Genomic DNA, 16,447 nt, shown 5'->3' with positions numbered 1-16,447 from the left:
TCTACAGTGGGATGTCGTGTAGAAAAGGGGGGAAAGTGGGGAGTTCCCATTGTGACTGGCAGGTTAAGAACCTGACTAGTATCCATGAGGACGCAGGTTTGATCCCTGGCCTCGCTCAGTGGGTTAAGGATCTGGTGTTGCCACAAGCTGTGGCACAGGTCGCAGATGTGGCTCGAATCTGGCGTTGCTATGGCTGTGGTGTAGACCAGCAGCTACAGCTCCAATTCGACCCCTAGCCTGGGAACCTCCATATGCTGTAAATGTGGCCCTAGAAAGAAAAAAAAAAAGGGGTGTTTGTGTCTCTAACTCTATATTTGTTTATAAACAAATGTTGCCAAGCGGCTCTCATTTCTATTAAAAGGGGATAATATTTCTTGATAGTATAAGTATATTAAATATTGTATTATACATCTTCGTTCATTTTTTTCTATCTTTCTCCTCCTTTTCATACCTGTCTCTTTATATATTTACATATGAGTAAAACTTCTCCAAAGGAATTCATATAAAGCCGGTAACAGTGGCTGCCTCCGAGGAGAACTGAGGGCTGGGAGATACGAGTAGGACAAAGACTTTTTTCTTTGTTTTCTTTTGTTTTTTGGCTGCACCATGGCATGAAGGAGTTCCTAGGCCAGGGATCAAACCTGTGCCACAGCAGTGACAATGCTGGATCCTTCACCTGCTGAGCCACTAGGGAACTCCAAGACTTTTTAGCTATTTACCTTTCCTGTGCTATCAAGTTTTGAAGGAAGTGACTGTATTAGTTTCAAAAACAGAGCAAAACCAGATTGGTTCCTTAGGCCATCTTGGGAATGTATGGTTTTAGAACCAAGGGAGTTAAATATGTCCTAGAACCCCAGACCGTTAGGACTTCTGCATGGGAAAGCCTCAAGAAACTTAATGCTCAAAAGTCCCAGAACTGGAGGAGCTCCCTGGCGGCTCAGTGGGTTAAGGATCTGATGTTGTCACTGCTGTGGAATAGGCTGCTACTGTGGCAAGGGTTCAATCCCTGACCCTTCTGCATGTTGTGGGCATGGTCCAAAAAAAAAAAAAAAGTCCCCAAATCATAAAAAACTCTACAATGATGGACACAGGGGGCCCATCAACCATCCTTCACACAGAGAATCTCAGAATCCAGGGTTTTTTTTTTTTTTTTTTTTTTTTTTTTGGTCTTTTGTCTTTTTAGGGCCGCGCCCATGGCATACGGAGGCTCCCAGGCTAGGGGTCCAATCGGAGCTGTTGCTGCCAGCCTACACCACAGCCACGCAGGATCTGAGCCCTGTCTGCAACCTACACCACAGCTCACGGCAATGCCGGATCCTTAACCCACGGAGCGAGGCCAAGGATTGAATCTGCAACCTCATGGTTCCTAGTCAGATTTGTTTCTGCTGTGCCATGATGGGAACTCCCCATGTGGGGTTTTTGAAAGGTTACCATGTTCTAACCATAGGATGTTGGAGTCACAAACTTCTTAGGGACTTTCTGGACCAATCTTGCTATTTTATACGTGGGAAAAAGGAGGCCCAGGGGAGAGGGTGGCCTGACCATCCAGAACCAACCTTTTTCGGTTCAGGACTGATACCAAGCTTCCCTGAGTCCCCTCTCCCAGTGCTAGTGCCTGGTCCAGAGTAAAGAACACCCCTGGAGAGAGGCGGGGCTACAAAAATAACAGAAAGTTGGAAATTGCCTTGGCAGTTCCTTACTGTGAAACATAGAGTTTACCAGATGACCCAGCAATTCCAGTCCTAAGTAAGGCCCAAGAGAAATAGAAACACAGATCCCCACGAACAACGTGTACATGAGTGTTCACCGCAGTGTTATTCACAACAGCCAAAGGCCGAAACAACTCAAATGCCCTTCGGTGGGTAAACAAAATGCGGTGTATCCGCGCGATGGATATTCAATAAGAAAAAGGAACTACGTGCTGATCCTGCTAAACGTGGATCAACCTGAAAATAAAATCCTAAGTGAAAGAAGGCAGACAAAAACATTCGGAACTGGGAAATCTAGAGACAGAAAATAGATCAGTAGTGGGCTGGGGGTTGGGACGGGTGGGGATCTAAGTAAAAGGTCAAAGGCTGAAGGTTGTAGAGTATTTTCTGGGGTACTGACAATATTCTAAAGCTGACTGTGGTGACGGCTGCACGACTCTTGATACACCAGCACCGCTGAACGGCACACTCTCAGTGATGAATTGTTTGGTGTGTGAATTATATCTCAATAAAGCTATTTAAAAGTATTAGGAGGGTTCCCATTTGATGAGGGCCTCGGTAAGAGATCTCTTAGAAGTTCCCGGGTCCCACTTGCAGTGGATCTACTTTCTGTAGGATATGAGATATCGGTTAGTTGCAGAATGGGGGGTACAATCAGGTGTCTGCCCAGCCCCTTCCCACTAGGAAGTGTGGAGGACAGGCCAGAGGGCAGGCTCTCAGCAGCCGTTTTGTACAAATACGTGTCCTCTTGTGTCCTAGTCAAATGGATTAATACCAACTGGACCCTGATAGCAAGTGGACCAGGAAGATCTCAGTTACGAATTGAGCTGGTCTCTAAAACGAGTCGTAAGGGCCTGGGAAGGAGATACGGTGAGTTACGTAAGAAAGAAAGCAACCGGACAAGCCGAGAAGCCAGACACAGAGTGTCCGCTCCGCATTCATCTGCTTTTCCAGCCATGACGGGAACTCCGGCTTTTCCAGTTTCTAACGCATTCCTGAGCCCGGGTGCCCCAAGTTTCATACACTATCCCTGCACCTTTACAGAACATTCCTCCCTTCGCTGCAGGTGGCCTGAGCAGGTCTCTGTGCCTTGCTGCCCAGAGAATCCTGACGGTCTGAGGCCTCGGGCCCAGGGACGGCAGGTGAGCGCGTGGGGACCATACTCACAGAAGTCGCTGTGCCTGCGCTGGCGGTGGTAGGTGGAGGAGGAGCTCCGCTGCCCTTTGCTGTGGCTGGTGCCTTTGCTGGAGCTTGTTCCATTGGTGGTGTCGCTGGGCGCCCGCACCCGTGCCAGGGCCAGCCCCGGGGCGCCCCGGTCCCCACCCTCCTGCATGAAGATGACAGACAAGGAACCTCAGCCCCGACCCCTCTGGCCCAGAAGTCCCTCCACCCTGGGCATCGCGCGTCCCGCAGGTCCCTGACGCCTTCTGACCTCAGTCTTCCTGCCCAGCAGGAGGTAGGTGGCGGTCACTTCGTTGTACTTCTGGCTGGTCAAGGCCTCTTTGATTTCTTCCCGCGTGTAGCCCATACCCACCATCACCTCTGGGAGATGGGGATGGAGAGGAGGTTCAGTCTCCCCATATCCTTCCTTTCCACTTGTTTCCGCATCTCGTACTAATGCCTGCTCTTTGCCTGTCCAGTATCTACGCCCCCCTTCTGCCGGCAGCACCCTGATTTTCCTTGGAAGAACATTCCTCCCCTGCTCAGATCTGGCTGACTCCTGCCTGCTCCAAGCCCCAAGGGAAGGCATATATATAGAGTCCAGGTCTGGCCAATCAGAGTGTTCCATCCCCAAGACCAAAGTGATTGGTTTGGGGGAGGCCTATGACCCAAGTCTGGCCAATCAGAATGCTCCACACCCAAAGCCACACTGATTGCTTCAGAGTGGGCATATGACCCACTTCTGGCCAATCAGAGTGTCCCGTCCCCAAGGTCAAACTGATTGGTTCAGGGATAGCCAATGGGCACCACCAAGGGCTTCTTCTGGAACATTAGGAAAGTGGCTTCTCCTGTTGAAGGGGGTTATCCAGGCCACCAGGACATGCTGTTGCCAGCTTGCTCCTGGGAAAGAAGTAACCACTGAGAAGATACCCAACAAATGTTTCTGAGCACCTGGAACCAGCTATGCCTGAAGGCTGATATACCCTGGCCTTTTCAGTTATGAGAATGAATAACATCACTATTAGGTTAAACCTTATGAAATTGCTGGTTTTGACCATTTTTGAGCTATAAGAATGGCAATTTCATATGGTTTAACCTATTACTATCCAGCTTAGGCCCGAATGACTTGGCATTTCTGTTACTGGCAACCATGAAAGTCCTGATGAACACGGCCAGATAACGGTGTCCTCGGTCTCCTCATCTGTACAAGGAAGGCAACTGGAAGGTTCCTAACGGTTCTTCCAGGGCTACTGTGTTAGGGGTCAAGTGTTGGACGGCTCCAGGCTGAGGGGATTGGGACCAAAGAGGTGGTGGGTGAGGCACGTGCCGAAATAGCAGTTTTCCTCAAACATGCAGGTTACTGACGGTTTTGTCCAAGCTCTTCTTGGACAAAAGTAATCTGTGATTTCTTCTGTCTTAGCGGTCAAAGCTAACATACCACACAGCACTGGTTACCTGACTAATATAACTACGTAAATTGCTTTATGTAAACTCATTCACTTAACATGCATAACAAACCTATGAAGCAAAGTTTTCTGACTATCCCCTCTTCCAGATGAGGCAACAGAAGCACAGAGAGGGGAAGCCACTGGGCCAGGGTCACACAGCTAGAAAGTAGCGGGGCAGGACTCGGAGCCCAGACTTCTCTGCTCTCCCTAAGGGCCTCGCAAACTTCTCCAGGCACTAAGCAAAGCGGTAAGTGCTGGGAAGCTCCCCCTGCCCCAGCTCTGAGGCCTGTGGCTCCGCTCTGCGTGACCCTCACCAATTCGTTTGGTGTCCCCGAAGTCCTCCTCAGGCTCCGTGTATGGCTTCAGCTCCTCGCCCTCGTAGCCGATGTTGATCCACTTGTCTTTCATGATTTGCTGCAGGAATTGGGAGCCGGCCAGAGATGGACAAAGAGAGATGTCAGAAGGCCCGGGAGAAAAGTGAGCTCCCCACCCCACCCTGCTGCCTGCCTCCAAGGCACAGCACCCCAGAATCCAAGGCTCCTTGAAAGCGGGCACCTCCGAGCCCCACCCTACCCCCAGCCGGAGCCTCCCGAAGCCGCCCTTCCTCCTCCGCATCATCTGGGTGCCGGCGCCCTGTAATCTTCCTAGCAGCTCATTAGCTAATTACGGGCATGTCGGGGAGTGGGCGAGGCTTGGGGGGGGGCAGCACCGGGACGGGTCTGGGAGCCTTTTCCCGGGGCTGCCTGTCTCCCCTCCCCTTCTGACAGCAGATCAGCCCCCAGCAGGGTTAGGGTCTGGCAGGACAGCTGCGATGGAGGGGTCGGGGCTCAGCTCACCTCCAGAGTACAGCGTTTAGCTGGATTCAGCACCAAAAATCTCCGCAGGATGCTCTCACAGTCTGTTGACATGTAGAAAGGGACCCGGTACTTCCCTCTGAGGACTCGCTCCCGCAGCTCCTGGGGGGATGGGGTTACTGGGGGCAGGTCCACCCGGCCTCCTCACTCACTACACACACCTTTCTCCTGATCCCCCAACAGAAGTGACAGGAGCTCCAGGTCCCAGCCCCAACGTGTGGGGGAAACCTCACCACTTTCTCTTGACCTCAGTTTCCATCTGTGAAATGGGAATGTTGTACTAGATGCAGTAGTTTTCAAAAAAAAATTTTTTTTTAGTTAAAAGAAATTTTTTAAAGTAATAGAACTTTTCACTCTGAGGACATCTTATAGAGCAAGTGAATTCCATAAGCCAGATAAGAGAGCAGGTGGCCGGGCGGGTCAGCCTCTGGGGCCTTAGTTTCCGTGTCTATAAACTGGGACCACAGCACCAGCTTCCCAGGCACGAGTGAGTTTGTAGAAGTTAATGCCAAGCACCAGTCACGTGCAGAGCAAGTGCCTTTTAAATATTGGGTTTACAAAACGGGAGGAGAGAGGGGAGCCCTGCCCCGGCCCCCATCCTAAGCCTGGTTTTCCAAAAAAGCTCCCTGCCCCAGCAGTCTCAAAGAATGAGCACTGATACATATATATATACATATATATTCTGCCTTTTTAGGGCCGCACCTGCGGCATATGGAGGTTCCTAGGCTAGGGGTCAAATCAGAGCTGCAGCTGCCATCCACAGCCACAGCCACGCAGCATCTGAGCTGTGCCTGCACCCTACACCACAGCTCACGGCAACGCTGGATCCTTAACCATCTGAGTGAGGCCAGGGATTGAGCCCACGCCCTCATGGATACGAATCAGGTTTGTTACCACGGAGCCACGATGGGAACTCCAAGAGCACTGATTTATGTTGACTTTTTTTTCTTTTTAGGGCCGCACCTGTGGTATATGGAGGTTCCTAGGCTAGGGGTCGAATCAGAGCTGTTGCTGCCGGCCTCCACCACAGCCACAGCAACGCCAGATCCCAAACCACTGAGGGAGGTCAGGGATCAAACTCGCATCCTCATGGACACTATGTCAGGTTCTTAACCTCAGGGGTGAGCCACCATGGGCTCCTTTTTTTTTTTTTTTTTTTTTTTTTTTTTGGTCTTTTTGCCTTTTCTAGGGCCGCACCTGCAGCATATGGAGGTTCCCAGGCTAGGGGTCTAATCAGAACTGTAGCCACTGGCCTACACCACAGCCACAGCAACTTGGGATCCGAGCCGAGTCTGTGACCTACACCACAGCTCACGGCAATGCCAGATCCTTAACCCACTGAACAAGGCCAGGGATCGAAACTGCTCATGGTTCCTAGTCGGATTCATTAACCACTGCACCATAACGGGAACTCCTATTGACCTTTTTTTAAGGGCCAAAACTATGAAAGAAAAAATAAATTCCATGCTCCACGGCATGGCAGACCAGGGAGAGCCCCTCCATCCTGAATAAGGGGGTGTGGAGTTCCCCAGTCAGTGCAGTGGGTTAAGGATCTGGCATTATCACTGCTGTGGCTCAGGTTCGATCCCTGGCCCTGGAATTTCCGCATGCCACATGCATGGCCAAAAAAGGAGAGAAGGAAGGGAGGGAGGAAGGTGAGAGAGAAAGAAGAGAGGGAAAGAAGGAAAGAAAGAAAGAGCAGGGAGGAAAAGGAGGGAGGAGGAGGGGAAGGAGGGAGATACGCAGAGGGCGTGAAAGGAGGGATGTGTTTCTTGGGCGGAGTCCCCTGCGGGGGCCTGGGCTGGGAAGGAGCTCCCTCTGAGGGCCTTCTCCTAAAAGGGCTGGATGAAGCCTATGCCTGGGGAGCCTCCCTCTGCAGGTCATCACAGCCCGCAGCGTGGTGAATATTTAATAGTGATGAGTATTGCTTCCACGGTACTCGGCTGGTGTGGGCAGAACTCTAAGCGCTTTATACTAGGTTTACAAGGATGCTGTGAAGCAGGTGCCTATTTTCCAGACAAAGAAACTGAGGCCCAGAGAGGTTATATCACTTGCTCTGAGGCTGTGCAGCCAGGAAGGCGCAGGGCCAGGGCTCAGAGGCAGTCTGCACTGTGGCACCCCCGCTCCACGTGACGGTGAGAGGCACCCCCAGGCCACTGACACCACCACCCAGAGCAGCTCCCGAGGGTGACACCCTGGCCAACTGCCAGGTCCCAGGGAAGGGCCTTACGCATGCGGTCTGGCTGTATGTGTCCCCATCTTATGTGCGGGGAAACAGAAGTTCAGGAAGGGGCCTGTCTGAGGTCACTCAGTAAGGACATGACAGAGCAGGGATCTGTCCCCAGCTGCTCGTCTCCTTCACCCAAGGCTTGGGTATCTGGTGGGGACACCAGGACAGCAGGAGGTGACCAGGGCCTGGGGCGGGGAGAGGCTGGCCTGGCCCTTTGGAAAGGTCTCTTGGCTTTGCGCTTGGGGCTCAGAAAGATTATTCTGTGAGAGCCAGCACTTTGCCTGCCTGATCTCAGCCTGTCTTGGACGCTCTGCTGAGGCTGGTACCTTCCGCAGACTGAGTCCCAGAGGGGCCAGCTGTTCGGCTGAGGCCGCTGTGATGTGGGGACCCCCTCCTGCCCCTCACCCAGGCCAGCAGAGCCCTGTCCTTGGCAATGACTTCCTGGATCTCCTGACAGCTCCTCAGCCACCTTGAAGAGACCTGAGCGTTCCTGCCTCAGAATTCCCCCTGCAACCCTGGGCGTCCCAGACTGAGGGAGGTTCTTCCTGCAAGATGACCGGCCTGAGCCCATCCCTGCCACGCCCGGAACAAGAAAGGCAGAGGCGCTGATCCAGCCGAAAGGAGGCTGGAGAGAGCAGGACAACCGAGTACAGCACGGGCGCCCAAGCAGCACAGACGCCAGAGCGGATGCCAGAGCGGGAGAAAAAATAGCCACCAAGGATATTCTTGGGATGGCTGATGAAACCCGAGTATGGGCCGTGGGTTAGAGGCCAGGATTGCATCAAGTGCTGGATTTCCTGAGCGTGATCGAGGAGAGATCTCAGGAGATCCCTGCGGGATGCATGCAGCCTTTAGAGACGAGGGGACACTCTGCAACTGACAGCCACGTGCTCTGTCCAACGGTGATGACAACGATACCACACGCGTCTACAGACACACGGTACCCGCGGCCACGCGCTGGCGACCAGTGCCGCTCCTGAAAGGTACCACGCACCCCTTGTTCTAGGCTCCTAACTTCTCTGTTGACTGGCGATGTTTCAAAATAAAAAGCTCCAAGGGAAAATAAAAAAAAATGCCCCCTCAAACCTACAGCTCACCCCCCCCCCCACTTCCCACCTCCTTCCACAGAACTAACCAGCCTGACATGCTATATGCGTTGCTTATTTTCTGCCTGGCTCTGCTGCAGCAATGTCCGTCCGTGGGGGCAGGAACTGTTCTGTTTGGTTACACACAGCCGTCCATGGTTTTTTGGCTATTCGCCCATCGCCATGAGCCGCTTCTGTACATTTTCATCACCCCCAGAAGAAACCCTACACTCCAACTCCCTGCCCCGACTCCCCTAGACTCAGGCAGCCACTCATCTGCTTTCTGTCTCTGTGGCGCTGCTTATTCCGGATATTTCAGAGATGGAATCCACAGCAGGTGGCCTTTGTGACTGGCTGTCCCACTTAGCGTGTTTTCAGGACTGCCTGGGGACCGCCTGCACGAAGGCAGGGATTTCTGTTTCCTTTGTTCACACCGTGTCTGCCAAACTCCCAACAGGGCCTGACTCGTCGTGGACGGTGGACAATGAATAAGCACTGAGTGAATGAGTGACAGAGTGGGATTTGAACCCAGGCTTGCCAGCTGCCATGCCTGTGCCCTGAACCCCCAGTGCAGCCTGGTCCACTTGGGCCCATCGGCCAGCGCTGGGGACCTGGGTCCTGCGGATCCCCGTCTGGCCCTATAACCTCGACCCCAGCCCTGGGCAGAAGAGGTGTCTGGGGGGCGGGGGTCCGACCGAGAGGGCACTCCGAGCCCGTGCCAGCCCCACCCAGCACCTTGAGGTTGTGCCCGTCGAAGGGCAGGGAGCCGCTGACGAGGGTGTACAGGATAACGCCCAGGCTCCAGATGTCCACCTCCGGCCCGTCGTACTTCTTGCCCTGGAACAGCTCCGGGGCGGCGTACGGGGGGCTCCCGCAGAATGTGTCCAGCTTCGAGCCCAGTGTGAACTCATTGCTGAAGCCAAAGTCGGCGATCTTGATGTTGGCCTCGGCGTCCAGCAAGAGGTTCTCCGCCTGCGAAGCCAGGAGAGGGCAGAGGGGGGACGTGTGTGCCGCTGGAGCCGGCCATCCGGGGCCACGCTGGCACTGCCCCTCACTCCCTGTGTGACCCTGAGCAGTGCCTTGACCTCTCTGGGCCCTGTCCTCATCCCAAAGTGGAGATGATCAGAGGCTGAGCCTCACAGGGAGGATTGAGAAGGAAGGGAATTCGTCCAGGAAAAAGGCCTCGAACAGTATTTCATACCCAGTAAGTGCTTTATCATGTTAGCTTTTTTTTTTTTTTTTCTCGCCATGCCCATGGCATGTGGAAGTTCCCAGGCCAGGGACTGAACCTGAGCCACAGCACTGGCAATGCTGAGTCCTTAACCACTAGGACACCAGGGAACTCCTCACACAGGCTCTGATTACCCCAGGTGGTCTGCAGAGCTAGAGGTCCTTGGGCAACCTCCAGCCCCTCTCTGGGCCTCTGTTGGCCCCCGCAGAAAAAAAATGACGACTCACGGCTCAACACCCATGAACTGAAGACAATCATTTGACATATTTATGAGGCCCCTACTATGCACCTGTCTTTTACACTATTGCTTATAAGAGTGACGACCTAGCACGGGGTTAAAATACAGATTCTGGAAGAACCCCAGCTCTATCGCTCACTCGCTGAGTGACTCTGGGTGGATTACCAACCCTCTCTGTGCCTTGGTTCCTTATGTATCAACTGAGGGTCATTTTTTTTTTTTTTCTCTTTTTGCCATTTCTTGGGCCACTCCCGCGGCATATGGAGGTTCCCAGGCTAGGGATTGAATCGGAGCTGTAGCTGCCGGCCTACGCCAGAGCCACAGCAACGCAGGATCCGAGCCGCGTCTGCGACCTACACCACAGCTCAAGGCAACGCCAGATCGTTAACCCACTGAGCAAGGGCAGGGATCAAACCTGCAACTTCATGGTCCCTGGTCGGATTCGTTAACCACTGTGCCACGACGGGAACTCCTTTTCTATTTTTTTTTTTTTTTTTTTGTGAACTGAGGGTCATTTTAGTGCCTGCCTCATAGGCGACTGTGGGGCTAAGCAGGAAGGGCTCACCCCAGCACACAGGAGAGGGCCAGCACTCAGTAGGTACTTTGCATGGTTTTGAGATTTTGTCTGTTTTTGGTGGCACATGTCCTTGTATTTGATATCTCATGGGCAAGGAAACGGAAGCTTAAGGAGGCCACCTCATGGTCCCAGCAAGAAAGTAGCAGAAGGGGAATCCACACCTACTTAGATTTTGGAATCCAAGCCTATTTTGGTATTACCCTTCCCTACCTCTGATCCCACAAAGGGCTAGAACCCACACAGACACACGCTTCAGAGGCATCTTCCCCAAACCTCAATCTACTGGCATCTCCATCTTTCTCAGGGGTAACATCTTCCTTCATGGCATTTGAGGCACCATGGTTCAGCCCCAAACTCACTTCTGGGTTGGGCTGGGTGGTTGGACCCCTGTCCTTAACCAGATTCCCAAATCCTCATTTAGACACTTCTAAGAGCCTCCACCAGGGGGCGTGCCTCCCCCAAATTCGTCCAGATGGAGCGCATCCTTGCAGGGCAAACTGAAGCCTCTAAGGTGCTTCCCCAGATGGTTGTGTGGGGACGCCGGGCAATACAGAGAGAGGGGATGTTTAGAAACTTCCACAATAATCTGACAGTGGAATTTTATGTTTTTTGAATCTAATAATAATCACCTTAAAAACTGGCCTTGTATTTTTTTTTTTTTTTTTTTTTTTACCTTTTTGCTATTTCTTTGGGCCGCTCCCGTGGCATATGGAGATTCCCAGTCTAGGGGTCGAATCGGAGCTGTAGCCACCAGCCTATGCCAGAGCCACAGCAACGCGGGATCCGAGCCGAGTCTGCAACCTACACCACAGCTCACGGCAACGCCGGATCGTTAACCCACTGAGCAAGGGCAGGGACCGAACCCGCAACCTCATGGTTCCGAGTCGGATTCGTTAACCACTGCGCCACGACGGGAACTCCTTTTTTTTTTTTTTTTTGGCCTTGTATTTTTTTTTAGGGCCGCACCCGCAACATACGGCGGTTCCTGGGATAGGGGTAGCATCAGAGCTACAGCTGCCAGCCTACACCACAGCCACAACAATGCAGGATCTGGGCCATGTCTGTGACCTACACCACAGCTCACGGCAACACCAGATCCTTAACCCACTGAGCAAGGCCAGGGATCGAACCTGCAACCTCATGGTGCGTAGTTGGATTCGTTCCCACTGCGCCATGACGGGAACTCTGGGCTTGTACTTTATACATCTTTTTTTCCTTTCATTTTTATTATAGTTTACCAAAGCACCTGTCCACAGCAGATTGGGAACTTAAAACACTAAAACAGGAGTTCTCTTGGGGTGCAGCAGGTTAAGGATCTAGTGTTGTCCCTGCAGTGGCTTGGGTTGCTGCTGTGGCACGGGTTCAATCCCTGACTCAAGAACTTCCACATGCCACGGGCCAGGCCAAAACGAAACAAAACAAAGCACTACAACAAATCTGGTCCTGTGCTGTAGGAACCTTGCGAAGCAAGTCCTTGAGCACTTAGCGCAGGGCCTGGGGCACAGAACGTGCTCTAGAAACTACAGTAGACAACTTGATATGAACCAACAAACATTTCTCTCTCTGGTCTAGGATGAGAAGTCCTGAGACCCTCCTGGTGGCGGGGGGTGTGGGCATAACATGGAGCTGCTGGATGAGGCTGCCACGGCTCAACTTGGCCAGGCGAGAGAGGTCCAGGCCCCGCTGAGCCCCCTCCCTGCCTGGCACTAGCTCTCTCAAAGGTCCTTCTCAGGTTTGAAGATGTCTGTGACTCTAAGACCCTGGAAGCCGTGTGACTCTGGGGCTCTAAGATCTCAATTCTCGAAGATTCCTGAGTGTTCTAAAGTCTCCAGAGGCTCTGAGAGTGACAAACTCTGCACTGCGTCCCAGTGACCTTGTCCAGGACACATGGAGCCATTGGAGGCCCTTCTGGGACACTTTGTTTCTTTCCCCTTTGTTCCCTCCTCCCGTCCCCACCCCCACTGCTCCCCCATTTACTGGCCTTGTTTCCACCACAGAAGCTGGGGAAAAAGTCAAGGGACCCTGGAGGCTGAGGGAGAGGCGTGAAAAGAAAAGGGAGGGGGGCGTGGCCGAGGACACAGGGCCCCCCGCGGATGGGGCGCTGGGGACAAGCAGGGTCTGTGGGCTGAGCTGAGGGCTCACCTTCAGGTCCCTGTGGACAATGTTTTTCTGGTGACAGTAGTGCACAGCCGACACAATCTGGAGGGTGGAGGGGAGGTCAGTTACTTGCGGCCCCTGAGCCCCTCAGCCTCCCTCCGAGTCCCCAGGAACCCAGTCACAACCCAGCTCTGAATGCCAGGCCTCCCCAAGCACAGGCTGTGACGCTGGGGTTCCCCCTCCCCCAATTTGGCCTCAGTGGGAAATGAGGTGAGACCCGCACAGACACACACGGCCACCCGGACACCTGGACATCTTTGTAACCAGACATCGGACCCCCTCCTGGCAGGTGCACCAGGACCAAGACAAGACCAGCCCGCTCCTGACTTTGACATCAAGAAACACGCACAAAAGCATCACATGCTTACAGACAGACACGCAGCCCCAACACACCAGGGCTTAAGCTGCGTCGGGCAGGACCGTCCTGGACCAACACCCTCACTCGCCAAAGCCCCTCACCTGCACACCCTACACACCTGGATACCCGCACTGCCACAGACCTGGACACCCACCCACCTTCCTGTCCACCTGGACACCCTTGCGCCAGACACCCTTGTGCCCGCCATCCTGTGTGCCCACACCTGGGCTCCCCCCAGCCCGCTCACACACCTGGGCACCCTCACTGCCACAAGTGTGCAAGCACACGCCCTCTCACCCACACACCTGGGCACCCTCAAACATGGACATCCTCACCCACATGGCCAGGTTGCTGGACACACTTTTAGCTGCACAGCCACGCCCCTATGCACCCGGGCACCCACACGCCTTCACTCGCACACGTCAGCACCCTGGCACCGGCATGCCCTCCTAGGCACACTCCTGTCACTGGCCCCACCTCTGAACCCACGCATCTGACATCAGCACACCTGGGCACCTGCATGCCTGACCGTCTCCCCCACCCAGCTGGGGACCTGCACCTCCGGCTGGAGAGCTTCACACCCGGGCCTCCGAACCCCCGAAGACACCCCTCTGTCCACCTCCACCCCCACCCGGACTCAAGCCACACCCCCAGGTCCGTGGACAGCCCAGCCCCACCCCGGCCACCAGACCCTCGGCCCCAGGGACAGGGGGCGCCCCGCCCAGCCTTCCCCCCCACCACCCCCCGCAGCCGTGACCCTGACCTGTCGGAACTTGGCTCGAGCTTCCTTCTCCTTCATGCGGCCGTGCGACACGAGGTAGTCAAACACTTCTCCTGCAGGGCGGAGGCGGATGGGGTCAGGGGGGGACGGGGGCGGTGCACGGAGAGCAGGGGGAGGGGAGGGCCCTCACCAGCACTTGCGTATTCCATCACCAGGTACAGCGTCTTCTCTGTCTCGATGACCTCGAAGAGCTTCACTACAATGGCCGGGAGGATTGGGGGGGGCGGTTAGGAAGAGACCCCCTCCCCTCCCCCAGCCCGCATTAACTGCACATGCGCCGACCCCAACACCCCCTACACCCCCACACTCGAGAACACTCAGTGGCTCCCTACCGAGGGCCAGAGGTTCCCAATCCCCGGCCCCACGCTAGCACTTTTCCCCCGTCCTCACAAGAAGGTCAGCTCTGTGAGGCCAGGGCTTTGTCTGTCCGCTTCGCTGCTGTGCTCCAGAGTCTGGCACATGAGCAGCCCCTTGATAAATAGTCACTTAGCATGTGGACAAATGGATGAACAGATGCTGTGGCCAACGCCCAGGCCAGGCTACATCCTGCTTCTTTGGCAAAGACCCCACCCTCTCCACTCGGCCTAATGGTAATGACGACGCGGAGGATGCTGCAGGTGGCAATAGGAGGCCAGCTCCGAACTGACTTGTGTGCATCGTCTTATTCAGTGCTCACAATGACCTTGAAGTAAGCCCTCTAATCCCCCCCACACACTCCAGAGGAGGAAATCGAGGCTCAGAGAGGTGGAGTGACTTGCCCAAGGTCACACAGCCAGGGAGCAGCAACACTGCTGGAGGAAACAGGTCTCTCTAACTGCTGTAACGGCAGAGTCTCCTCCCTTCTGCCTGGCTCTCTCTTCCCACGTGCCCTGGTCGGTACCCCCGAGCCCATTCCCTTCCCCTCCTCACCAATGTTGGGGTGGTTCAGGCCCTTCATGATGCGGACTTCTCGGAACAGCTGGAGGAAAGGAGCAAAGAGAAAGATGAGGGCAGCCTGTTTCGAGGACCCTCTGCCCAAACTGGCGCCCGCCCTGCTCCCTCTCCCAGGGCCTCACTTTCTGCAGGCTGCTGGGGTTCAGCTGGGTTTTGTCGATAATCTTGATGGCGACCTGGAGGTGGAAGAAAGACAGGAGGGAACAGTCAAGGGACCACGGGCCCTCCAGCTGGGAAAGGGTCCCCCAGCACAGGTCCCCCAAGACGTCCCTCCTTGGTTCCCTTTCACAGACAGCCCTCGTTCTCAGCAGAGGGGGAATCTGAGCCTCAGGACCTTTGCACATGCTTTTCTCACCGTGTCCAGGGCCACCCTTAGTTCTGCAGGGCAAGAGCCCCTACTCCACAGTGGGGCCTGGGCGGGGCTGCCCCAGTGGCCTGGGTGAGTGTGGGTGAGGGCGACCGAGACCCTCGGGGGGCCCCTTTTTGAGGGCATCTTGACCACTCACCCGTCACATCTTTGTTTTGAATGCACGAACTGTGGGATGAAAAATAATAACCAGAGCTAACATTTACTGAGCAGTCACACGGGCCAGGCCCTGATCTGCGTACTTTACACATGAGAACTCTTTTAATCCTCACGACAACCGCGTGAGTGTTAGTGTCAGCCTCCTCTTACACACGGGCAAACAAGCACAGGCCTGTTCAGTCACTTGGTCCAGGTGACCTGGCTCACAAGTTTGTGGGCTGGGATTTGCACTTCTGCAGCCTGTAGAGTCGGCTTCTCAAAGACTTAAAACTTAAAATCGATAGATACTTTTTTTTTCCTTTTTTGGCCACACCTGCGGCACATGGACGTTCCCAGGCCAGGGATCCAATTGAAGCTGCAGCTGTGACCTGGGCCACAGCTGCAGCAGCACCAGATTCTTAACCCACTGTGCTGGGCTGGGGATTGAACTGGCACTGCCTCAGAAACAATGCTGGATCCTTAACCCATTGCGCAACAGGGGGAACTCCTATACACTTTCATACACTTTCGCAAGAGCTTTGAGAGAGTTATTGTGTGTATGTGTGGGGGGGTGGATCAGAATGTAACTGAATCCTCTTTATACTTACCTTGCAGCTTATTTATTTATTTACTTTTTTTTTAAGGGCCGTACCCATGGCATAGGGAGGGTCCCAAGCTCAAATCAGAGCTGCAGCTCACAGTCTATACCACAGCCACAGCAACGTGGGATCCAAACCGCATCTGTGACCTACACCACAGCTCACAGCAACGCCAGATCCTTAACCCTCGGAGCGAGGCCAGGGATGGCACCTGCATCCTCGTGGTTCCTAGCTGGGTTCTGAAAACTCAGCGAGCCACAGCAGGAACCCCTCAGCTGACCCGGCACTTCGAATTGCACACTGGGGTGCAGCACTTCAAGTCTGAATGCAGCCCTAGGTCTTTAGTTTTCCCAAAGGGTTTGGGCATCACCCTCCATCACCCCAGATCCACTGGACTACAGAACTCCTCCCTTGGGAGGCCTCGTTCCCTTAGAAACTCCTGGAATCACGGTCAAGACACTCATGAGGGAACAATGTGCTCTTTGTGGGGGAAGAGGGTCCCTTAGCTTTCTTCACAGTCGCACGAACGGGTTTTTCATCTTGTCAAGCACTTTTGATGCCAGTATTGAGACGATCATATG

At 54.1% G+C, this 16,447-nt stretch overlaps 1 protein-coding gene across 3 annotated transcripts in view; it reads right to left on the bottom strand.

The window, feature by feature from the left end:
* Positions 1–16,447, bottom strand: part of MARK4 (microtubule affinity regulating kinase 4) — a 34,644-nt gene that overhangs the window by 11,109 nt on the left and 7,088 nt on the right. For all 3 annotated transcript variants that reach the window (XM_021094541.2, XM_021094540.2, XM_021094543.2), the window contains 10 exons: positions 14,885–14,938; positions 14,739–14,787; positions 13,960–14,025; positions 13,812–13,882; positions 12,676–12,732; positions 9,223–9,459; positions 5,155–5,274; positions 4,633–4,732; positions 3,142–3,251; positions 2,877–3,036 (listed from right to left, as the gene is read on the bottom strand). In XM_021094541.2, coding sequence (XP_020950200.2) covers positions 2,877–3,036; positions 3,142–3,251; positions 4,633–4,732; positions 5,155–5,274; positions 9,223–9,459; positions 12,676–12,732; positions 13,812–13,882; positions 13,960–14,025; positions 14,739–14,787; positions 14,885–14,938 — 1,024 coding nt within the window. The remainder of the gene's footprint in view (positions 1–2,876; positions 3,037–3,141; positions 3,252–4,632; positions 4,733–5,154; positions 5,275–9,222; positions 9,460–12,675; positions 12,733–13,811; positions 13,883–13,959; positions 14,026–14,738; positions 14,788–14,884; positions 14,939–16,447) is intronic.

This window comes from Sus scrofa, chromosome 6 (genome assembly GCF_054392235.1).
Source record: "Sus scrofa isolate SSC_HxYL_T2T_F1_AM1 chromosome 6, Sscrofa_HxYL_maternal_Yorkshire_Landrace_v2.0, whole genome shotgun sequence".
Taxonomy (NCBI): domain Eukaryota; kingdom Metazoa; phylum Chordata; class Mammalia; order Artiodactyla; family Suidae; genus Sus; species Sus scrofa.
Note: the sequence above shows the minus strand (reverse complement) of the source record. Positions and strands in the feature narration are given on the sequence as shown.